Genomic DNA, 25,085 nt, shown 5'->3' with positions numbered 1-25,085 from the left:
ATAGGTCAGGGGTGGCCAACCTTGCTGAACATAAGAGCCACATAAAATAAACATCAGATGTTTGAGAGCAGGCAGGCAAACTGGAGAGCCAGTTTGGTGCAGCGGTTAAGTGTGTGGACTCTTATCTGAGAGAACCGGGTTTGATTCCCCACTCCTCCACTTGCAGCTGCTGGAATGGCCTTGGGTCAGCCATAGCTCTGGCAGAGGTTGTCCTTGAAAGGGCAGCGGCTGTGAGAGCCCTCTCCAGCCCCACACACCTCACAGGGTGCCTGTTGTAGGGGAGGAAGGTAAAGGAGATTGTGAGCCGCTCTGAGACTCTTCGGAGTGGAGGGCAGGATATAAATCCAATGTATTCATCTACCTCACAGGGTGTCTGTTGTGGGGGAGGAAGGGAAAGGAGATTGTGAGCTGCTCTGAGACTCTTCAGCTAGAGGGCAGGATATAAATCCAATATCTTCAAATAGATGGGGGAAGGAGGAGTGAGAGAGTGGTGGAAAGAAAACAACTTTAACTTTAAATACATTCTCCAAGCCACCAGCTGGTTTGGCTTACAGAGATAATTTAAAGAAAGAAATGCCTTCTCCAAGCTGGTCAACAGGGCAGTGGGGGCTTCGAAAGCCACAGAATATGTGCGAAAGAGCCACATGTGGCTCTTGAGCCACAATTTGGCCACCCCTGGCATCAGCAATAATAATAATCGTATGCCATTGTGTGTCGTATAGCCAGGAGATCCTAAGATTCTTTGGCAGCTGGAAGTTCTAGTTCTTTTAGCATCATGCACCACTAGGTGGCGAGCTAGCATTGTTTTTAAGGCAAGAGACACTGCAGAGGTGGTTTGCCATTTCCTGCCTCTGTACCATGCCCCTGGTTTTCCTTGGAAGTCACCCATCCAAATACTAGACGGGGCCAACCATATTAGCTTCTGAGATCTGATAAGACTGGGCTAGCTTGAGTATCCAGGCCAGGTGATTTACCCAGATTTAGCACAAGTGTCTGATCCAGAACCCATCTTCTATACTGTTTTTAATTGCTACATACACACAACCAATGCATCCAACCTCTGTCTCCCCCTCTCTCTTTCTGTGGGTTGGATGCACAAACTCTTCCAGAGCTACTCACTGGTTTCAACCACAAAGAGGTGCATCCCAGGGTACATCTACTTGACATCAAACGACAGCATCCAAGCTTGGTTATGCAGCCAATTTATACCCCCCCCCCCAGTTCTGAAATGCAAGGATATCCAAGACACTGTGACCGATTCCCCACTCACCTTGTTCCAGTCTCGTTGCTCCTTTTTCTGTGGGGCTTTTGCTGGATTTCGCACAAGCCGCCCCGAGCAGGCGAGCTGCCCTGCCTCTTTTCAAGTTCCCTCCACGGCAGGCAGAAACCGGTTTTCAGAGGATCCTGCCTGCTGCCGGAGGGAACTTGAAAAGAGGCGGAGCAACTCACCGCTCCGGGGCAGCTTGTGCGAAATCCAGCAGAAGCCCCGCAGGAAAAGGAGCAACAAGACCGGAACAAGGCGAGTGGGGAATCGATCTATGAGGCATTTCCGCGGCCGAGATATTTTGATGGAAAAGCAGAAACAGAGAGCCCTCATACAAGTTCTATAGATTAAAACAATTCAAGATAGGATTCTTCCATCTCCATACAAGATATTGCCAGCTGGTTGGTTCCAGGTCAGCCAATAAGAAAAGCTGCAAAAATACAGGAATGCATTGAACAAATGCTTTGAATTACCTTGTTCCAGCCTGAAGCAGAGGGAGCGTTTCGCCGCCTCTATCTCAGGACTTGGATGATTCAGGACGTGACGGCACCACTCCAGAGGACTCAAGGGTTTTTCTTGGGACAAGCTGCTTTTGGCAGGCACAACATACAACCTAAATAGGACAGAAGCAATTTTTTACCATAATGTGCAAAGTGATTTGGTGCATGCATTTTTAATTTCCCACCACAATAGCAGAGACTCACAAATCATCTTAGGCCAAAATTACTGTTATTCACTGTAAATCGGAGCTTATAACACTTATTTTTCTTCACACCAGGGCCCTGTATTACAAACTGTAAACCTACAGCAGGAACTGGAAGTTGCCTCACATGTAAACACCAAGAACACTCAGAACTGTACATGGGAAAGTGACTTGGAGGGGAAACTTTAAGTGCTATTTAAGGAGCCGGTAAGGTGGGTATTGGATCCAGATCCTCCAAAGCCCTTATCTGCATGTCAAGGCATACAGCTACCCAGATCAAAGGTTTGCTCAATTTGTTAAGTTTACTATTCTGTCATTGGATCTTAAATTTGTACCATTTTGCATTCTAAACCAGCTATATGTAGCTCTGCCCACTATACCTGATTCTTCGTCTGATGAAGTGTGCTTGGAGCACACGAAAGCTTACATTCTGAATAAAACTTTGTTGGTCTTAAAGGTGAACTTGACTCCTACTTTGTTCTAAGGCATAGAACTGTGAGTCGTCCCACTGCAGTCAAAGGAGGAAACGATGAACCATTAAATTTTTTATGTGCTTTGGTCCTTTAATTATCAGCTATCTCCATTTCACAACTGTGGACAGCTAATGCTGACTTTAGCTTTCATTAGGGGCCCAACTAAAGGCAGAGAGTTCTGCTCCTCAACAGGTGAAAAGCCGCCCAGTGTGTATGCTCCTCTGCCAGCTGGTGCTGCAGACCAAGAAATTTGCAAAGCCAGCACCGGAGGACAACAGGTTTCCCCAAGTAAAGGGCCCATGCAAAAGCTGCCTTCATCTTCAGTTCTGCAAAAAAGCTAGATGTGGCAATGCAACCTTGAAGGTCTACTTGTGGAGACACAGCTGGGGAATGAAGTGCTTCCCCTTGCAAGTGGCACGAAAGGAAGAAGGAGGCAAAGCTATTAAGGTGCCAATGGCAGGGAAACAGAAGACACATAAACAGAGCTTTTTTTGTAGCAGGAACTCCTTTGCATATTAGGTCACACCCCTGATGCAGCCAATCCTCCTGGAGCTTACAGGACTCTTAGTACAGGGCCTACTGTAAGCTTCAGGAGGACTGGCTACATCAGGGGTGTGTGGCCATATATGCAAAGGAGCTCCTGCTACAAACAAAGCCCCGCACATAAAGCAATCTAATGTTGAAATCGCATCTTCGCTGAGTCAGCGATCCAGTTCCCTGATCAAATTCCCACTAAGGAGCTCCTCTCCTTCCTCAACATTAACTTCAGCTTCATACCAGCCAGGGGTGGAATTCTAGCGGGAGCTCAATTACATATTAGGCCACACATCCCTGATGCAGCCAATCCTCCAAGAGCTTACAAAAAAGAGCCTTGTAAGCTTTTGGAATATTGGCTACATCAGGGGTGTGTGGCCTAATATGCAAAGGAGCTCCGGCTAGAATTCCACCCCTGATACTAGCAATATTGAACATGTTATAAAGACAGACTAATGCAGCTGCACAAGTTATGGAAAGAGTGCTCATTTCCCAAGTGTGAGCCTCTAGGCACCCAGAGGAATCAGTATGACTACATTCTCAGGCACGGTTAAAGTCCTGCCCCACCTGTCCTACAGGTCCACCTCACCTGTGCTACACTGTGTGTCTTACCATACCATAGACCTTTATTGGCATTAATACAAGAATACAGTATATTTTAAAACCAACAGTGACACTATAGAATATAATAAAACCTTAAAAAACCAGCAAAAGTTAATTGACATAAAATAGCAGTAGGCTATGCATGAGTAAAAGCCTCTCTGATTTGGATCGCAACCTGTAAAAGGCAAGCACTGTGTGTCTTGAGTGCCATCACATTGCGGCTGATTTATGGCAATCCCAGCAAGGGGCTTTCAATGCAAGGAAGATGCAAAGGTGGTTGGCCCTTGCTTTCCCCTGCAGAGTCTTCCTTGGTGGTCTCTCTTCCCAGTACTGACCCCGCTAAGCTTCCAAGATTTGACAAGACTGGGCTGCACCATGCTTCCCCTTCATCCCTTTACATTTACTTAGATTTGCCCCCTAAAGTCTTCTGGATAAGGCTGCAATATCCAGCTCAGTTAATCTGAGAAATCAATGTGCGGTCATTGCAACTTGAAGATCACAGAGTTTCCTGATCTGGGAAGGCGGCTTGAGTTGACCTGACCCTTAGCTAGAATATTGCATGACATCAGACTGTTCCTCCTCCCTCTTTCTTGTCTTGATACAAGACATTGGCCTACATGTGTGTAGAGGTGGCATGTCCATGAGGCAGACCTAGGTGGCTGCCTAGGGCGTGGGCCAGGGGGTCAAATTGGGCCCTCTCCCCTGCCTCCTGGCTGATTGATATTGCCTGGGATGAGAGGCCCTCTCGGAGCTGGGCAGAGGCCACCTGCTACCTGGCTACTGTCCAGCCTCCTCAATAGTGCCCACCCCACCACCTACACCCTTCCGTCCCCATCCACTGGCGAAGCCAAAGGGCAAGGAGGGCACATGGGGTAAGGCTCTGAGCGGTACAGAGAGGCCACTTGTTGCCCGGCTGCCATCACTGCACTTCCACTTCCAGAAGGCAAAGTGACGGTGGTTGGGTGGAGCGCAGCCTCTCTGCGCCACTCAGAGCCTTGCCACGCGTGCCCTCCAGCTTTGCCTGTGGGGGTGGGGGGGCAGGGGCTGGGGCCTCACCTAGGGTGCCAGATGCCCTGGTGCTGCCCCTGCATGTGTGGGAAGATCAGTTCTGTACAAATTCTGGTCTGTGGCACCAATGCTGGCTACGTAGAAAGTAATTTTAAGCACATTTCTAGGCACGATTGTGCCATCAGAACAACCACACAGATTTAGGCAGTTGTGTGCTGAGGGTTGTGGAAAAAGAGACTTTTGAAGTCCTCCCCAGAGCAGCCAACCTGCTTGTATTCCCACTATTCTTGTTACTCTTCACACCAATTTATGCCAAAAAACGAAATAAAGAGTAACACACGTGTGGAATTCGCTGCTGCAGGAAGTGGTGGCAGCTACAAGCACAGACAGCTTCAAGAGGGGATTGGATAAGCATATGGAGCAGAGGTCCATCAGTGGCTGTTAGTCACAAGGTATTGATGGAACACTCTGTTTAGAACACCAATGCTCTGTATTCTTGGTGCTTATGTGGCAACAACAGGAGGGCTTCTGGAGTCCTGGTCCTGCTGGTAAACCTCCTGATGGCACCTGGGGTTTTTTGGCCACTGTGCCAATGGCCCTTCCAGTTCAACATTGGCTTCTCTTGTGCTCTTAACATTTGGATGCGTAACTCTGTTGGAACTGTTCATGACCATTCAGGATGAGCCACCTGTGTGATTAGGCAGAGACGCAGAACAAGCAGGTGTTTTTGTTTTGTTCTTTTTCTGGGTTGCTTCCTATATCCTCCAGGGCGGACCCAACCAAGAAGCCTTTCTACTACTTCAGTGGTTCTCCCACCACAGGAAGGTTCCTTAAGCGGAAGGAGGGCTTCAAACGTTGCTCAGGGGAGAGAGAGTTCTCTGACTGGCCTAAAGATGAAGATATATCAGTGCTAACTCTGGATTTCTCTCTTGCTTTCATGGGATGAAAAACCAGTAGCCACAGGTTGATGATAGACATGAGCACTGTTCTACAGGACCAATCAAGTAAAACCAGGGCTTTGTTTGTAGAAAGAGCCCAGCAGGAACTCATCTGCATATTAGGCCACACCCCCTGACATCACCATTGTTTTCACACAGTGCTTTTTGTAGAAAAAGCCCAGCAAGAACTCATTTGCATGCTAAGCCACACCCCCTGACACCACCATTGTTTCACAAAGCACTTTTTGTAGAAAAAGCCCAGCACAAACTCATTTGCCTACTAAGCCACAACCCCTGGCACCACCATTGTTTCACAAAGCACTTTTTGTAGAAAAAGCCCAGCAAGAACTCATTTGCATACTAAGCCACACCTCCTGACACCAAGCCAGCCGGAACTGTGTTCCTGCTCAAAAAAAAAAAGCCCTGAGTAAAACTGCAAACCTGGAGAAAGAGTGGGATCTCTCCCTTTGCAGCTCCCATCTTGCCTGCACAGCCACCATAAGGACAGCCATTTCCACAACCCATTACAAAAATGACAGATGGGATCTCTGGATACATTCTTGGGGTTGCTATCTACAGGCCAAACTAAGTTCAGCGCTTGCAGCTGGAAGGGCCCTCACTCTGTAAACATTGAGCTAGTGCTGGTTGAAAGTATATTGCAGATTTGGGTTCCCCCTTCAATAGCCAAATTGATCTGATAAAGAACTTCGCAATGCGGATCATCACCAGACCGCATCTCAACTTGCCAACTTCTGTCCAAAGTATCACCTTATTTCAAAATAGTTTAATAGAAGAGAAACCTTATAAATTATTATTTCTGTGTGGTTTTTTATGTAAAGAAACTGTATTTGATTATTTAGTGTGTGTGGCTTATTTACTGTGCGCCAGTACATGCCACCCAGATATCAGAGCTGTTCACCGCTGGCTCTTTGAGCATTTATCTCTTTGAGAGCCAGTTTGGTGTAGTGGTTAAGTTCACGAACTCTTATCTGAAAGAACCGGGTTTGATTCCTCATTTCTCCCCTTGCAGCTGCTGGAATGGCCTTGAGTCAGCCATAGCTCTCGCAGAGCTGTCCTTGAATGGCCGACTTCTGTGAGAGCTCTCTCAGTCCCATCTACCTCACAGGGTGTCTGTTGTGGGGAAGGAAGGTAAAGGAGATTGTAAGCTGCTCTGAGACTCTGATTCAGAGAGAAGGGTGGGGTTTAAAACTACAGTCTTCTTCTTTTAAAACTTTCAAATTCTCTTGAAAATATTCTCTTTCTAAATCAAACAATGTGTTATGGATCATTTATAAACCGACGGCGGTGAGCTCGGTGGAGACAAACCAATAAAACTCCAGAAACCGGGGACTCCCTTTCACAAGTTTCTTGACACTATTTCTTTGAACCACATATTGGGAAACACTGACCTTTCTATTGCCACATGGTGACCCCTCGTGCGGCATGACAAGACATGTTCAGAGGTGGTTGGCCATTGCCTCCTTCTGTATAGCAACCCTGGATGTCCCTGGTGGTCTCTTATCTGAGTAACTAATCAGGGCCAACCCTGCTTAGCTCCCGAGATTCAACAGGGCCAGGTTAAGCCTGGCTCATCCAGGGCAAGGCAACATTGAGCTCAGGTATCAAAGCAGCTGAAGCTAGCATTGTGAAAACAAGGTCAGTCACATTTACGGCCTGGGGCCTGCATATCTTCAGGACTGCCTCTCCCCATGTGAGCCCCCCCTCCCCCGCGGTTCTGAGGTCAGCTGCACAACATCTTCTTGTGATCCCTGGGCCGAAGGACGCCCGACTGGCTTCAACAAGGGCCAGGGCCTTTTCGGTCCGGGCCCCTACCTGGTGGAATGAGCTCCCGCTGGAGATCCAGGCCCTGTGGGACTTATCTAAATTTCGCAGGGCCTGTAAGACTGAGCTCTTCCACCAGGCTTTTAATTGATCCAGCAGGCGTCCCCTGAAATCATTGCTCCGCCCCCCCCCCAGCACCTTATGCTTATGTTATGCTGAATACTACCAGCCTATATGTGGTCTGGCTTGTTGCCAATGATATGGATCATGGTTTTTGTTAATTCTGTAATTATGAGATTATCTAGTTTGGATGTACTTTGTTTGATGTTTTGTAAGGTTTCTTAACGTTGTAAGCCGCCCAGAGCCCGCTTGTGGGATAGGGCGGGGTATAAATAAAAAAAAATTAAATTAAAATTAAATATAGTTATACATACATTTCCCCAGGACTTTTTTGTAGCAGGAACTCCTTTGCATATTAGGCCACACCCTTCTTATGTAGCCAATCCTCCAAGAGCTTACAGGGTTTTTAGTACATGGCCTACTGTAAGCTCCAGGAAGACTGGCTACATCAAGGAGGTGTGGCCTAATATGCAAAGGAGGTCCTGCTACAAAAAAACTCCACTGGTGGTCAGCCTGCACTAGATCAAGTGCAGGGGAGGCCTTTCAGCAGAGAAAAGGCGTAATGTTCAAAAGCTCCTCTACCACCCTTCCCCTTTCATAGAGCAACTCCAGAAGTTGCGCTGCGCACACACACACACACGCAATCTATGAAGAAGACTCCCCTGAGAGAAACAGTTCATACAGGAGAAATATAAGGCAAGATCGGCTACAACTCCCTGTCAAGCATAGAGGCGGCCAGATCCATTGTTTCTTGTCATTTAATATGCAGAAAAGCCCACGGTGAAGCAATGAAGTCACTTCAATTTCCGTGCAAGGTAAGATTCCTTCAGATTGGGCCTGAGGAAAGCAACACACGGAAGCAGACCATGCTCAACCCAGGTGAGCCTGAAGAAAGCAACTGCTATTACCGGTAGTTTGCTGAGAGAGATGTCCCCTTCACGAAGGTGGGCTATTCCTCCTCCACTGCCGGCACTCCCGCTTCTGTTTGTTTGCTAGGAATGCCAGTCTCCAGGTGGGACCTGGGGATCCCCCAGAATCACAGCTCCTCTCCAGTCTACAGAGATCAGTCTCCCTGGAGAAAATGGATGCTTTGGAGGGTGGACTCTAGGGCACTGTACCCCACTAAGGACCCTGTCCTCCAGCCTGGATCTGGCAACCTTACATCGTCATCCCCTTCTGGTACCTGGGGTGACCCAGCTATCCTAGCAGTTTCCTAAAGAGGTGCCAATTCATTGCACCAAAAAAGAATTGACCTGACCCACATTTGATTATCCTAGAAGTCTCAGAACCTTCATGCATTACATTTTTAGGTCTGTGACCTGAGTTCGATCCCGGCGGAGGTTGGGTTCAGGTAGCCGGCTCAAGGTTGACTCAGCCTTCCATCCTACTGAGGTCAGTAAAATGAGTACCCAACTTGCTGGGGCGGAAAGTGTAAATGACTGGGGAAGGCAATAGCAAACCCCATTCACCTCATAAAAACTCTGCCAAGAAAATGTCATGATGTGACGTCATCCAATGGGTTGGTAATGACTCAGTGCTTGCACAGGGGACTACATTTACAAGTTGTAACCTTTACAAGTTGGAGAGCCAATCTGATGTAGTGGTTAAGTGTGCAAACTCTTATCTGGGAGAACCAGATTTGATTCCTCACTCCTCCACTTGCAGCTGCTAGAATGGCCTCAGGTCAGCCATAGCTCTCACAGAGTTGTCCTTGAAAGGGCAGCTTCTGGTAAAGCTCTCCCAGCCCTCATAGGGTGTCTATTGTAGGGGAAGATGATAAAGGAGATTGTAAGCCACTCTGAGACTCTGATTCAGAGAGAAGGGCGGGGGAAAAATCTACAGTCTTCTTCTTCTGTGTCCATCTAAAAATGTTGGGTGGGAAATTGGAATGCAAGAAATTTGCTGTCTGTTTACTCAGGACCCCCCTTTTTAAAATGGATCACTGTAACCAATTAATCCACCAAAAATGGTGAGTCTATGTGTAGTGGTTAAGTGCACAGACTCTTATCTGGGATAACCAGGTTTGATTCCCCACTCCTCCACTTGCAGCTGCTGAAATGGCCTTGGGTTAGCCATAGCTATTGCAGGAAGTTGTCCTTGAAAGGGCAGCTGCTGTGAGAGCCCTCTCAGCCCCACTCACCTCTCAGGGTGTCTGTTGTAGGGAGATAAAGAAGATTGTAAGCCACTCTGAGACTGATTCAGAGAGAAGGGCGGTGTATATATCTGCAGTCTTCTTCTTCTATGTTTCCTTCAGACAGGCTGACATGTCTACTCCACTGCCAGCCCTATTAGCATATAAAGTTCAGGTGCCAATCTAGGAGAGAGAAGATCTCAACACATCAGAGAAGACCACCCTCCAACCAGCTGTCGTGAAGGGAGCCTGATAACCCTTTGAGATAAACAAGAGTCAATCAGCGATATGAAATCACAGCTGCATCTCTGCGATTTAACACAGAGGCTTCGACGCCAGAATCAAACTGGAATTCAGCCACTGCAGTCCTAGACAACAATCCAGCTGTTTCAAATCAAGTCTGTCAAAATTACAACATTTAAGCAAAGAAGGAGCTCAGATGCAAGGGGGAATTATCCTCTTTCAGCTTTCCTTTCTCAGGGCCGGGAATATAGTTACCAGTTCAAGCGTTCGTGTTCCAGCTCCCCCAAGAAATATTATATTTGGGAGGTATATAATTTTATCTAGGAAGCCCTAAGCCAGTGCAGGGGTTTAGAATGTTAGATTTAGATTTATTAGATTTATATTCCACCCTCCCCGCCAAAGCAGGCTCAGGGTGGCTCACAACCAATAAAATCACAACAAACAATTTGACCACATTCGTTACACATCGTAATTAAAAGTAAACAGTTAAAACAGTTTGGTGCTAATATCATTTGGTGTCATTCCATTTCCGATGGCGTTCAGTGCTTATTAGGTATCATTTCCTACTACTATATCAGCAATTCAAGATCAATTAAAGGCTAGCCAGAATAGTGTTGTCTTGCAGGCCTTGCAGCACTGGGCGAGGTCCCGTAAGGCCCTAACTTCCTCCAGCAGTTAGTTCCACCAATGGGGGCAGCAGCCAAGAAGGCTCTTTCTCTGGTGGATTTCAATCTTCCCTCCCTCGGCCCAGGGATTACTAATAGATTTTGTGTTCCAGATCTAAGTACCCTCTGGGGAGCGTGTGGGGGATTAGGATCCAGAGTACCCAGGTTCAAATCCCTATTTGTGCCATAAAAGTCCACTTGAGTGACCTCTCTCAGCCTAACCTACCTCAGAGGGTCATTCTGAGGATAAAATAGAGGAGAGGAGAGGAGAGGAGAGGAGAGGAGAGGAGAGGAGAGGAGAGGAGAGGAGAGGAGAGGAGAGGAGAGGAGAGGAGAGTGATGCAAGCCCCAGGGCTTTTTTGTAGCAGGAACTCCTTTGCATATTAGGCCATTCCTGCTGATGTAGCCAATCGTCCTAGAGCTCACAGTAGGCTCTGTAAGCTCTTGGAGGATTGGCTGCATCATAGGTGTGTGGCCTAATATGCAAAGTCTCCACTGGGAATAAGGGAAGAGTACAAATAAAATAAACAAAAATGATGTCATCACCTTGAAGATGCCTGAGTCACTGCCAGCAGGGTTCTTTTTCTAGCAGGCGCTCCTCTGCATATTAGGCCACGCCCCCCTGATGTAGCCAATTCTCCAAGAGCTTAGAGAGCTCTTTGTACAGGGCCTACTGTAAGCTCCAGGAGGATTGGCTACATCGGGGGGCATGGCTTAACATGCAAAGGAGCTCCTGCTAGAAAAAGAGCCCTGCCAGAGTGTAAAGATGAAAAGGCACCAGGCAGTTCCCCCAAGGACCTTATAGGAACCAACAGAACAGATGAACAAGCCAGCTTCGAGCCCCCTTTGCTTTAAACAGAAAAATACAGAGACAAACACACCTAAAGCCTGATCTTGACCATATTTTGTTCATGATGAAAGAACAGTAATACAAGTAGCTTATGGAACAGTTGTCAAGCATGCTATTTCTGGGCCTTGAACCATACGGTTATTAAAGTTAGTTTACTTTCTTATTACTGTAAACTATTCCCCTCTCCTTTAGCTACATTTCAAAGAGTACTGTTCCCTCACCCCCCCCCCCTCTGTCTTTTTGCACCTGGCTATACTTTCTCACCTTAGGGTAGAATTGTAGGGCTTGCAAGTAACTTTAATGATAGAATAAAGGAGGCGCCTCCCCCCAACTAGTTCCCATTCATCCTGCTTATCAGGGAATGTCTGGGAACCAGGGAAGACTTAACTGCATAATAGTATTATTTGCATAGTTGTAGCAATTCACAGGCACATGTTATGACCTATAGCTATCTCAACTGTTACCTCTGAAGTATCCTTTAAAACACTATGTTTTCCAACTCTCTGTATCACTGTCAATGTATTGTACCTTGAGACAGTACTGGAATATCAATAAAATGAGCAATTGTTTCAACTTTGAATCGTTTGATTGAAATAACAATGCTTGACAATAGTCCCACAGATTTCAATGGAAGTTACTTCCAATTGATTCTAAACTGGAGATTTGGGGTCACACAGTGACCAACAGTGTCCTCCCTAAGCAGTGTTCCCTCCTAGCTGACTTAGTGTGAGCTAGCTCATGGTTTTTTTTAGCCTCTGGCTCACACCTTTTTGTCTTAGTTCAGGAAAAAGGGCCCCAGAGCTAACTAATTGATGCAGAAGTTCACAACTTTAATGCCAGTAGCTCATGAAGTTGATTTTTTGCACACAAGAGTCCACAGCTTAGAGGGAGTCTTGTTCCTAAACAGATCTACAACTGTCCAAGTCCACCCAAGCCAATGATCTCAGAAGGCTCTCTCTGCATAGCACGGCACGCTAAGAGGCTGAACTAAGGGGCTGTTCCCAATTCAAGTCTTATCAACCACAAACTTTTCAGGGCATCCTTAAGTTATACACTTTCCCCCTCAACCTCAAACAACCACCCTTCATTACACACTTCATTACACTTTCCCCCTAGCAAGCTTTCTTGGTAACTCGACATAGAGCCCCTCATCCTGCACGCTCACCCAGGAGAGTTTGTTTTATGCGCAAGCTTATACGGAGACATACAATAGGTGCTTAGTGGTGAAGAAAAGCCATCAGCATGCTTGATGTTTTCCAGAGTGGAGTTTTGCTACTGAGCTGAAGTTCCAGGACTGAGCGTCTGCTACCCCGTAACTCCATTTAAACTCTGCCTCTAAGTGTGCACGTACGTAGTTTTGTAGCATGAGGAGAATCCCTGGTCTATGTTTACTGATGGACCATTCAGTTTCCATTCAACATTAAAAGCATGACTTTGGTTCATCATTTATGAACCCACCCTCAAGAAGACGACAGGCAGGATGGTGCAGTGGTTAGAAAGTTGGGTAAGAAATGAGGGACACTGGAGTTCAAACCATCAGGGAATGAAAATGAAATTATAAAAAAAATTGTAGGCAATACTGACGAAAAAAAACCCCTACCTTACAAAATACTCTTTTCTTCCACCTTTTGGAATGCAAGTGTGATGGTATCAAAAAGTTTAAGCATTGGGGAGGGGGGGGCTGGAAAAATTTAGGAACCTTTTGTTCCTTATCTCCCCCCCACACCCCTTTTCCTTTCACTGGAAAAACTGGACATTCAGGGAAGGTTTGAGGGAGGGGCACTCCTATGAATTTCTAAAAATCTTTTGGACTGAGTGAAATGCTTTACAAAGTGTTGCCCAAAACATACAATATGCAAAAATTAATATAAGCCAATGACATTATACAATGTCATGAAACCCCCAAAATGGCTTCTAGTTCTATTGCAACTGTATAAGCCTCTTTCTGTCCAAACATCACACTTTCTTTTCTTCAGTACAAAATCAGAGTTTTCTGTTTTTTGCTCCTCCCCACACCTCTCTCAAATAGAAAAAAATTAAGATATTAACAGTGCCATCTTAAGCAGGTTACCTCAGAATCCTATTCATTTATGTCCAATGGGTTTTACTCCCAAGAAAATATTTTTTGAGATTATACTGCAAGATAAAATTTGGTGCAGCAGTTTGCAGCTCTCTCCTCCTCGCATTCAATATATTCCTAATTTTGCTTGTAGTAAACAACAGCACTGGCGCTTGTAAATTATACAAATATGCCAAAGAGTACAATTTTTATAGGCTACATTATAAACAATGATTTTTCTGTGATTAAAACAGCAATGTAAGTTTTGGATAGATAAGAAAAGTAAGTACTGCATAATAATTTCAACCCAAATGCTTGTGTTTTTTAATGGAAAAAAGCCCCCCCCCCCCATGGCTTCAGAATTTCTAACAATGTTACATCTCTAGTCTATATAGGAGGTGTGAGCCTAAAATGGGGGAAGGCCATGATTACAAACTGAACGACGGATTCTCCAGGGAAGGCCGATTACTGAGTTGACTACCAATTACAGCCCTGCTTAGCTTTACAAGCTTAAATAGCCACGGAAAGATCTCAATGAACTCAATGGGCGCATTCAGGATTTTTCACCACACTGCGCATGAGCCGGCCAAAAGCAAGCACACAGAAACGCCAGCGGTCTCCAAGAAATCAATCAAACGCCACCCAAATCAAGGGGGGGGGGGTCAATGCGCTTAACTTCACAGGGCTGCTCTCACGTACGACAGCCCGCACTTGGACGCATAAAAATAATCTGTATTACGATACCAAAAACGCTCGCGCAGCCCTGAATTATGTCAGAAACACTGGCCACATTGGACCCGTTCTAGCCAACATTAAACGTTTTCTTTAAATGTCAGTGTTATAATATCAGCGAGCATTGCTCTCAAACTGATCGCAATCCCCAACGAGGATGGAACCGAGGCTCCTAGACCTCATCAGCTGCTTCTTCAAGGAGGGACTCCCAGTGAGTAAGCGGTCCCGGCTTTCCTTCGCTGGCTGTTTTTCTGCCACCACCCGTTCCCAATGCTTTCCCCAGAGGTACATCTTTGCAAACAGGCATCTGGGAAACCCCTAGGGAAAATGGTTATGTGCATAGGGGGGGCGGGCGGGGAGAAACAGAATCGCAATGGTCCCCTTAGCAGGTGGGCGAAGGCGTTAGCATCCACTCCCCAAAACTGCTTTTTATTCTTGACTAAAGCAGCAAATCACCTCCAGGGGTTTCCGAGCAGGCATCTTGTGTCGCCTCCCAGCAGCCCAACGTCGAGGCTGAGGTGTGGGATAAATAAGATTAAAAGAGGCTCCCGGCAAGCGCTGCAAGCTGGGACTCAGAGCCGGGGAAAGGGGGGTTCCCACCCACCGCCAGTTCTGCAGCTTCGGGAAGATCCCGCCTGCTGCCACCGACTGCAGCGGCATAAATCACAGGCGCGCCCTCCGTTTCCCATTGGCTCGGCTCTTCCGGAGGGGCAAAGCCCGGGATCCGGGGCGCTGTCCGCGGTGCTGAAATCCGTTTGCAAGGCAGGGAGCGCCGGTCGAGCCCTTTCGGCGGTCGGAGGGAGCCTCTTTTCCAGCCAGCAATGCCGGGGAGAGACGCCCTGCGTAAAAGCCAGGGCGCGCTACTCTCGAGGAGGAAGGAGACCAAGCGGGACTCCACCCGTGCTCCAAAGCGCATGCCAGAGATGGTAACCGGGTTGGGCGCCAGGCGTAGAGGCCAAGGGGCAAAGCTCAACCCAATCTCCCCCCCCCCTCCATTTTTTAGGAGCCACTGGGCCCCATTGCCGTTAGAAAGGGAGCAAAAAACAGAAGAGAAGCCATGTTGGATCAGGCCACTGGCCCATCCAGTCCAATACTCTGTGTCGCACAGTGGCCAAAAAAGCCCAGGTGCCATCAGGAGGTCCATCAGTGGAGCCAGGACACTAGAAGCCCTCCCGCTGTTGCCCCTCCCCCCTCCCCCGCAGCACCCAGAATACAGAGCATCACTGCCCCAGACAGAGAGTTCCATTTATACCCTATGGCTAATAGCCACTGATGGACCTCTGCTCCATATGTTTATCCAATCTCCTCTTGAAGTTATCTAAGAACATAAGAGAAGCCATGTTGGATCAGGCCAATGGCCCATCCAGTCCAACACTCTATGTCGCCCAGTAGCCAAAAAAACCCAGGTGCCATCAGGAGGTCCATCAGTGGGGCCAGGACACTAGAAGTTCTCCCACTGTTGCCCCCTCCACAAGCACCAAGAATACAGAACATCACTGCCCCAGACAGAATGTTCCATCTATACCCTGTGGCTAATAGCCACTGATGGACCTCTTCTCCATATATTTATGCAATCCCCCCCTTGAAGCCATGTTGGATCAGGCCAATGGCCTATCCAGTCCAACACTCTGTGTCACACAGTGGCCAAAAAGCCGAGGTGCCATCAGGAGGTGGGCACCAGTGGGGCCAGGACACTAGAAGCCCTCCCATTGTTGCTCCTCCCAAGCACCAAAAATACAGAGCATCACTGCCCCAGACAGAGAGTTCCAACTAATAGCCACTGATGGACCTCTGGCTTAACTCTCTCCACGTTTCTAAACGAGGCGGGGGGAGGCAAGAGATCCTTTCCGGGCAACCGCAGAAGCCAAGCGGGGGGAGGGGAAGGCTGTCACCCGAGCGGTCAGGGGTTCAAGTCCAGCCAGGAGGAAAGGCCGATTTCAGAAGCAGGGCGGGTTCCAGGAAGAGGGGGGGGGGGGCTGTCGCGCTTGGGCTTCCTAGGCCGCTTTGCCGGAGGGGGCGTCGCTGGCAACCTTTTTGGGCGGGGGGCACGGCTTAAATCCCCCCTCCCCGCCCCGAGCTTTTTCAATCGGACCGCGGCAAGGTACTGACCAGGTCTCCTCCTCCTCCCCTTCGGGCGCCCCCTGCAGGTCGAGCACCTCCACGTCGTCCCAGAGGGTGGCCGGGGGGAGGCTGGCGGCGGCTGCTTCGTGCTGCTGCTGCTGCGAGGACTTGAAGTAGACGAAGGGCTCGGCGGTGGCGCACAGGAGCGCGGCGGCCGGGCTGGCCATGGCGGGCTGGGCCGGGAGGGCTGCGGCGGCGGGGGAGAGCAGGCGCGGAGGAGGCTGCGGCTGGCGAGGGCTGGCGGGCTCCGCCGAGGAGGAGGCTGCGGCGGCGGCGGGGTTGGCGGCGGCCCGGCTGCGCAGCTGCTCGTTCTGCCTCTCCAGCTGGCGCACCAGCTCCTGCAGCTTCTTCACCTCCAGCTCGGCGCTCACCGCCCCCTTCGCCTCGCCCACGGCCGCTGGCGGCAGGGGCTGCAGCAAGGCCGCCTCCATAGCCCCCGAGGCCGCCCGGCCAGGACGCTCTCGCCCGCCGTCTGGCTCTCTCTGGCCCCGCAGACGAGCCTCTGAGCCGGCCCCAGCGCCGCCGCCGCCTCGCCCGCCCGCCCGCCCACTCGCCGCCGCACAATGGGAACAAAGCGGGGCGGGGAGACGCTAATGAGCCAGGCCGGCGGCAGGGACTGGCTCCGCCCCCTCGGCCCTCGGCCCCGCCTCTTGGGGGCGGGGCGGAGTCGCTGACGGACAGCGGGAAGGAGAGAGAGGCGGGGCTTCCCGGGAGCTCGCCAATAGGAGAAGAGAGGGAGGCTCTGGCCTAGGGCCTGGGGCAGCTCCCAGCATCCATGTCCTGGTGGGTGGATGGGCACCCCTGCAGGCCTCAGATTCAGCAGGAGCTCAAAGGAGCGCAGCTCCTGAACCTTTCTGAGGGTTCCCCCTCTTCCTCCCCACCTACCTTGTCCGCTGAATAGGAGGTGCAGCTGCATAACAATCCCTGGATTAGGAGAGTGCAGCCAGCCAGCCCCGAGGGGCTTTGCCACGCCCCCAGCAGCCCTCATGAACCCCTGGAGAAGCCTGCACCACCCTTTTTCTCCACTTCTGTGTCCCTGGATGCTGGGAGCCACTCAGGGTCCTGCCACTGTGGTGGCTGATGCGGGGAGCTGTCCCAGGCCCTGTTGCGGCAGGCACTGGGAACTGCGGTGGGCCTGGAGTGGCTCCCAGACCCTGCTGCCACCAGGTTTCACAGTGGGTGGTTGGGCTAGATGCACAAGGGGGGGGGCATGCCAGATTAAACTCTGTGGAGGCCCCTAGGCAGTCAGAATCTCAGGGCTCCCCTCGCAAATGATCTCAGAGTCGGAGCGCCCTCCCCACTGCCCATGCCCCCTGCTGCAGCCTGCAGGCACCTTCTTAAATGTCCCTTTGACAAAGCTGCAGGGGAGAGACAGAGAGAGGCAAACTTGGCTACAAGGTCAGCAGTAGCTGCACCAGGCAACTCAGGCAAAGAGAGGCTAAGTTGCTGGCTGCGTGTGCAGGCTGGGAGGATGGCAAACGGGAAACTGGGGTGGGGGAACCAGCCCGGGACCCCTAAAGGCATGGGGGCCCATAGGCCAGTGCCTACCTGGCCTAACTGTTACTCAGGCCGTGGGGGTGGGGATAGGATTCCCCCCTCCCCGAGAGTTTCATGTGCCCCTATTTGTTCCTTCATAACCCTGTTTGGGATTTTTTTGGCATTCCTGAGAGGTCTGAGGACAGTCAGATCTATTGTAGAACAGGAGAGTTGTCCTTCAGCCTCCTGAATGTAGTCTCTGAGTTCTTGGTTTCTACGGTGCTGCGGAACATGATACATAGAATGTCTTTCCCAGGGCCATTTTTGGTTGGAAAAGCCCAGCATGAACTGGTTTGTATATTACACCACACCCCCTGATGGCACCATTGTTTGACACAAGGCTTTTTTTATAGAAAAAGCCCAGCAGGAACATATTTGCATATTAGGTCACACACCCTGATGGCACCATTATTTTGTGTAAGGCTTTTTTGTAGAAAAAGCCCAGCAGGAACTTATTTGCATATTAGGCCACACCCCCTGATGGCACCATTGTTTTGCGCAAGGCTTTTTGTAGAAAAAAAACCAGCAGGAACTTATTTGTATATTAGGCCCACTCCTTGATGTCACCATTGTTTGGCACAAGGCTTTTTTGTAGGAACAGCCCAGCAGGAACTTGTTTGCATATTAGGCCACACCCCCTGATGAAACCATTCTTTTGTGCAATGTTTTTTGTAGAAAAAGCCCAGCAGGAACTTATTTGCATATTAGGCCACACCCCCTGATGGCACCATTGTTTGACACAAGGCTTTTTTGTAGAAAAAGCCCAGCAGGGAGTCATTTGCATATTAGGCCACACCCTCTGACACCAAGCCAGCCGGAACTGTGTTCCTGTGCATCCCTGCTCAAAAAAAGGCCCAGACTTTCTCCCTTCCATTGAAGGTCAATCAGTGTGGATTGCTGGGTATTTCTTGGCTCAGCCTCTGGGGCTGGTCTTCTAGCTTTCCAAACACTGGACCCATTGAGCTGCAAACATGTGATAGAAAGCCATGTGACATCAGAGTCATGTGACAGGAAGAGAGGGAAGCAGCATTATGAAATCACCACTGTGGACCGGGAGCAGCAGATCAAAGTAACCAGGGGACAGAAAACCAGGAGGCGTACCATTGTGAGGAACAAGCCAAGGGTCAGAGCTTTGGAGAAATACTCTCCACCACCCCTGAGTAATCTCACCTCACATTCCTACTTCTTTTCTCAGCATGTGCACAAACAGAAGCAGGAAGCCGTTTGTGAAAACGGGCCTTCCAAAAAGCAGTAAAAACTGGCTGCTCTTTTTATCCAACCGAAAGGGCTCTGTGACCCTCTGGAGAGTCCCAGCCCATGAGTAGAAGACCAGAGGTCTTGATGACCTTCAATTCTACCAGGTGTGAAATTTTGTCTCTGTGATCTGAACGCTGAACAAAAAGGCTGTGTCCAACTCTTGCGTTCGGGAGCTCCCAGAACGACATGCGTCTCTTTAAAAAATGATAACAAAGCGTATAATTAGAGACTGAAACTGTTAATTTCAGGGTTGTAATTATGTAAATTTCACCTAGCAGAAATGCAAGTATGCCAGGGAGGTTGATTGCTTAAAAAACCAAGCGCCTAAATGAGAACAGCACGTGTGCTTCCTTTATCCAATGGTTTGGTTTGGGAGGGAGAGATTTACTCTTAATTCCTATGAATAGACAGGCAAAGATAAATTCATTGTAGACAAAGAAGAGCTGGAAAACATTGCATTCAGAGCTGAGCGGTCAAAGATCTGAAATGAAATAAAGAGGGAAATGGATTTGGGGGGAAAAGAATAAGACGACGACGACATTGGATTTATATTCCAGCCTCCACTCAGAGTCTCAGAGCGGCTCACAATCTCCTTTATCGTCCACCCCCACAACAGACACCCTGTGAGGTGGGTGGGGCTGAGACAGCTCTCCCGAAAGCTGCCCTTTCAAGGGCAACCTCTGCCAGAGCTCTGGCTGACCCAAGGCCATGCTAGCAGGTGCAAATGGAGGAGTGGGGAACCAAACCCGGTTCTCCCAGATAAGAGTCCACGCACTTAACCACTACACCAAACTGGAAGTTGCCAGCCTGCTCACTGCTCTCCTCCTGCTGCAGATGGTAGTGCAGTTACCGATTTGGCATGGGTCAGGTGGCACAAGAGGGTCAAGAGCCCCCAGTATGCCAGCTGCCTGGGGGCATGACTTTTACACCCCCTTTGAAACAATAATAATAAGCAAGCTGATCTCTACCAAATCATGGTAAAACTCAGGCATCAGATTCAGTAGGAGCTCACAGGAGCAGAGCTCCTGAACCTTTCTGAGGGTTCCCCCTCTTTCCCCCCCCCCACTTTGTCCTTTGAATAGTGGTTGCAGCTGCATAACAATCCCTGGATTAGGAGAGCGGGCGGCCAGCCAGCCACCAGGGGCTTTGCCACATCCCCAGCAGCTCTCATTAACCCCTGGAGAAGCCCATGCCACCCTTCTTATGTTACTTTGGTGGCGGGTGGCTTGCTGGCCTTTTGACTGGGAGTGGGTGGACCAGGAGAGCCCCAGGAGAGCGAAGCCTGCTTGGGCTGGATGGATCTCTAGCCAGCCCAAGCAGGCCTCACTCACCCAGGACTCTCCTTTCTTGCGTCGGGTTGCTTTTGGCTGGGGGTGGGTGGATGGCATATGCTAATGAGTTATGCTAATGAGTTCCGCCACCTATTTTTCTACAAAATGACCCCTGGTAAAACTGATCAGATAGAAACTGTATTTCTCCCCTGCCCCCCCTCCTTCTGCTTTTAGGTGGATTTTCCTCCCTCGTGTCTCCCATGTGTGCATACTTTCTGCTGACATCTGCTGTGGATAATGCTGAGACATTCTGCTGCCATTCTTAAATACTGTTAGGTGATTTCCCCTCTAAACCTAATGAAACTCTCCCCCACCCCCTCTTTATCTGGGAGAGAAAAACTCACTTCAAGGCTTTTCTGCTAGCAAAGTCGGTAGTTTTATTTAAGAATGAATTTGTTCTGATGCCAGCTTGTTCACCCACAGGCTGGCATCCTGAACTGATACAGAGTGCGTCCTTTCCTGCGGAATACAAAACAAGGAGCGCAGGCTCCAGTAATGCAAAGCACAGCCTAAATCCTCTTCTCAGACATAATTCACTCCACCCTCTGTTCAGGGCTGGCCCTAGACTGTCTGCCCCCTAGGCAAGGCTAACTTCTGGCACTCCCCTCCCTTGCATAGATAACATCACTGAGCCACACGGGGGGGGGCACCCGATTTGGTGATCCCAGAAGGCTGGCGCCCTAGGTAATCACCTAGTTTGCCTAGCGGCAGGGCCAGCCCTGCCTCTGTTTACCCAATGCTATGAATTCCCAGGAAGGGCATAAAGGAAAAACAATCCTTCTACAACTTGAAGAATATATAAGGGAGTCGACCCCATCATGACCATAAAATGGTTGCCTAAAGTTCTGGGGGGGTTTATGAACAGATCTTGGACAAGAGGAGGGCGCTTTTTTTTTTTAGCAGGAACACACAGGAACGCAGTTCTGGTTGGCTTGGCATCGGGGTGTGGGCTAATATGCAAATGAGTTCCTGTGGGGTTTTTTTTCTACAACAAAGCCCTGTGTGAAACAGTGGTGATGTCAGGGGTGTATGGCCTAATATGCAAATGAGTTCTTATTGGACTTTTTCTAAAAAAAAACCCTCTGTGAAGCAATGATGATATCGAGGGGTGTGGCCTAATATGCAAATTAGTTCCTGCTGGGCTTTCTCTATGCAAAAACCCTGTGTGAAACAATGGTGGTGTCAGGGGTGTGGCCTAATATGCAAATGAGTCCCTGCTGGGCTTTTCCTGCAAAAAGCCTTCCGTGAAACAATGGTGATGTCAGGTGGTGTGGCCTGATATGCAAATGAGTTCCTGCTGGGCTTTTTCTATTAAAAGAAAAGCCCTGTGAGAAAAAGAACAGACTTTTCATAAAAATATAGGAAACTAATTAAGAACATACTTTGAATAAAACTTTGTGGGTCTTAAAGATGCCGCTGGACTCAAGCTTTGTTCTGTTGTTTCAAACCACTGTGGCTACACACCTGAATCCAATCAAAACGATGTGAGGATATTGGATACTTACTCAGCATTTTAATAACAAAGCTAATGTCTTTCACACATACCTCTGAAATCACCCAAACCGATCAACTGCCAAGGACTACAGAGTGTCCCTTGGTGTCTCTGGGATGAAAATCCAATACTGTTTGCATTGGAAGTCAAAGTGGGAAGAAGCCATTCGACTGTAGAGCAGATGTGCCAATAAAGACTGCAAATCCTGTATCACTCTAATTGTCTTCTACAGGGGTGGAATTCTAGCAGGCTCTTTTTTGTAAGCTCTTGGAGGATTGGCTACATCAGGGGTGTGTGGCCTAATATGCAAAGGAGCTCCTGCTAGAATTCCATCCCTGGTTTTCTATTCCATTGGCAATAGCCTGGTTGTACAAATTCTGCGGGGGAGGGGAAGCACAAGAAAATGAGCCTCCACTGAAGTCTTTGTGAAGGAATGCACTCACAGGCAATTGAATGATTGGTACTAAACCGCAAGCGATCACAGAAGCAAGCATGCATGCAGGGGAATGCTTGTGCGCAGGGCTTTTTTTTTTAGTAGGAACACACAGGAACACAGTTCCGGCCATCTTGACATCAGGGGGTGTGGCCTAATATGTAAACGAGTCCCTGCTGGGCTTTTTCTACCCCCCCAAAAAGCCCTACTTGTGAGTATGCAGACAAGAGAATGCATGTTTCTTTCCTCCATTAATTCATCCTGTAAAGTACTGGGGTCGGCGCAGTAAGAGACCAGAGTCGGAGAGTGATTTCAGCAAGCTTTACTTCAGGAACACCAACACAAACTGACTTCTATTCAAACCTCCCGCTCCTTTTATACAATTCTTGCCCCCTTCTGATTGGACCTTAACTATGTACATGGATTGGCTATTTACAGAGGCCTAAGGGCCTATCAGGGTACAGTATGAGCTTAGATGTTGATTGGCTACTTATGTTTCAATCCTTCCCCTGATTGGGCACGCTTAGGCCTTCTCTGGAACCCTGGTGTGGAGTACAAGCTTGGCTTGTTCAGCTTCCCTCCAAAAGTAACAGTTCTCCATTTGAACCTAGGACACAACACCCCTCCCCACATAGTTCCAGCTATCAGGTGACATAGTCCTGGAGATATGCCGGAGGGCGGCGGTCTCGTGTCGAGCGTCGGAGCTCCGAGGGGACTGGGCGTTCTGACTCGGTTGGTGGTTCCGCGGCTGCAGAGCTGGAGACATCTGGGACGGCGGCCCCGGAAGACCTGGGTTCAGCTGCACGGTCGGGGGTCTCCTCCTGCTGGGCCGAAGCGGGCTCCACGGAACCCTGTTCTGTGTCAGGCTCACGGGGACTTACGTTGTCCGGATCTGGAGCCTCTGACCTTGGCAGGCAGGCGACCACGGAGTTGGTCGATGTGTCGCCTCAGGAGATGTCCACCCTCCAAGGTCACTGCATAGGAGACCGGTCCTGTGACGTGGTCCACCTTTCCAGGGAGCCAGGCGGGGCCAGTGGTGGCATAGTTCCGTGCCCACACTGTCTCACCTGGGTAGAACCCTCTGGGGGCTTTAAGGTGTTCCGGCGCCGGTCGCCTGTCTGGGGCTCGGTCAGGGTGCAGCTTGTCCAGCAGGGTGGTGATGCGGCGGCCCATGAGGAGTTCGGCTGGACTGCGACCTGTGGAGGCGGTGGGTGTGGTCCGGTAGGCCATTAGGAAACACGCCAAGTCTTTTGGCCAGTCTGAGGGGCCCAGACGGTTCAAGGCCTCCTTTGCTGTGCGCACCATCCGCTCTGCCTGGCCGTTGGTGGCTGGATGAAACGGGGCAGAGCGAATGTGCCTGATGAGGTTCCTGGCTAAGAAGTCCTGGAACACTGCGGACGTGAATGCTATGCCGTTGTCGGTGACGATGGTCTCCGGCAACCCGTGGGTTGCAAAGATGGCCCTCAGAGCCGTGATGGTTGCCTGCGATGATGGCGAGGGCACCTGGACCACCTCCAACCACTTGGAGTATGAATCCACTAGTATGAGTAGAGTCCGCCCATGGAAGGGGCCAGCAAAGTCCATATGCAGTCTTGACCAGGGGGTTTTGGTGGATTCCCATGGTTGCACTGGGCCACGTGGGGGGTCAGGCCTTGACACCTGGCATGTCGGGCACCTTTTAACCCAAGCCTCAATTTCTGCATCGAGGCCGGGCCACCAAACATAGCTTCGTGCGAGAGCCTTCATGCGGACTATGCCCGGGTGTGCCTCGTGCAGGGCTCTAAGCACTTGGTCTTGCAAGGGTTTGGGGATGACGACTCTGTTGCCCCATAGTAGGCAGCCTTTGTGGGTGGATAGTTCGTCTTTCCGGGCTGCAAACGGAGTAAATTCCGGCCCAGTCGAGCCCTTGGGCCACCCCCTCCCCACCCAGTCCAAGACACGGGAGAGGACTGGATCACGAGCGGAGCGGGCAGCAACGTCGCGGGCGAGCAATGGCCTGTCCGGAAGCATGTCCATCAGTAGGATCTGATGAGCCGGGGCTGGATCGGGATCCACGTCAGGCAAGGGCAAGCGGCTCAGGGCGTCAGCATGGCCCATTGCCTTGCCCGGGCGATGCACTAGGGTGTAAGTGTAGCCGGCTAGAAAAATGGACCAACGGAGGACCCGTGGGGACAACACCTGAGGGGTCTGCCGGTCTGATGCAAAGAGGCCCAAGAGGGGTTTGTGGTCCGTATAGAGGGTAAAGGGCCGGCCGTAGATGCAATCATGAAATTTTTTGACGCCGGCCACAACTGCCAACCCTTCTTTGTCGATTTGGGCGTAGTTCCGCTCCGCCGACTAGAGGGTCCGCGAGTAGTACGCGATAGGGACTTCGGTCCCATCAGGAAGTCGGTGGCCCAGAACTGCCCCCACGCCATAAGGGGATGCATCGCATGCAAGGACCAAGGGCAGGGTCTCGTCGAAATGGGCAAGGACGGAGTTGGACATCAGGAGGCCCTTGATATCCTGGAAGGCTTTAGCGTGCTGGCGGCCCCGCGCCCAGGGTCGGTTCTTGTCTAGAAGCCGGTGCAGGGGTTCGGCCACCGCTGCCTTGTGGGGGAGAAAAGCATGATAAAAGTTTAGGAGGCCGAGGAAGGCCTGGAGTTCTTGCTTGTTGGTGGGCGCTGGAGCATCTCTGATGGCACGCAGCTTGGCGTCGGAGGGGTGGACCCCCTGGGCATCGATGGAGAACCCCAGGAATTCCACCCGATCCACGCCCAGGAGGCACTTCTCCCGTTTGACCTTGAGGCCGGCTGTTTCAAAACGTTGTA

At 50.0% G+C, this 25,085-nt stretch overlaps 1 protein-coding gene across 2 annotated transcripts in view; it reads right to left on the bottom strand.

Annotated features, from left to right (window-relative positions):
* SLAIN1 (SLAIN motif family member 1) overlaps positions 1-16,657 on the bottom strand; it is a 62,634-nt gene extending 45,977 nt beyond the window's left edge. For both annotated transcript variants that reach the window (XM_060233597.1, XM_060233598.1), the window contains exons 1-2: positions 16,215-16,657; positions 1,738-1,877 (exon numbers count right to left, since the gene is read on the bottom strand). In XM_060233597.1, coding sequence (XP_060089580.1) covers positions 1,738-1,877; positions 16,215-16,657 — 583 coding nt within the window. The remainder of the gene's footprint in view (positions 1-1,737; positions 1,878-16,214) is intronic.
* Positions 16,658-25,085: the final 8,428 nt, after the last annotated feature.

The sequence above is a fragment of the Heteronotia binoei genome, chromosome 3 (genome assembly GCF_032191835.1).
Source record: "Heteronotia binoei isolate CCM8104 ecotype False Entrance Well chromosome 3, APGP_CSIRO_Hbin_v1, whole genome shotgun sequence".
Lineage (NCBI taxonomy): Eukaryota > Metazoa > Chordata > Lepidosauria > Squamata > Gekkonidae > Heteronotia > Heteronotia binoei.
Note: the sequence above shows the minus strand (reverse complement) of the source record. Positions and strands in the feature narration are given on the sequence as shown.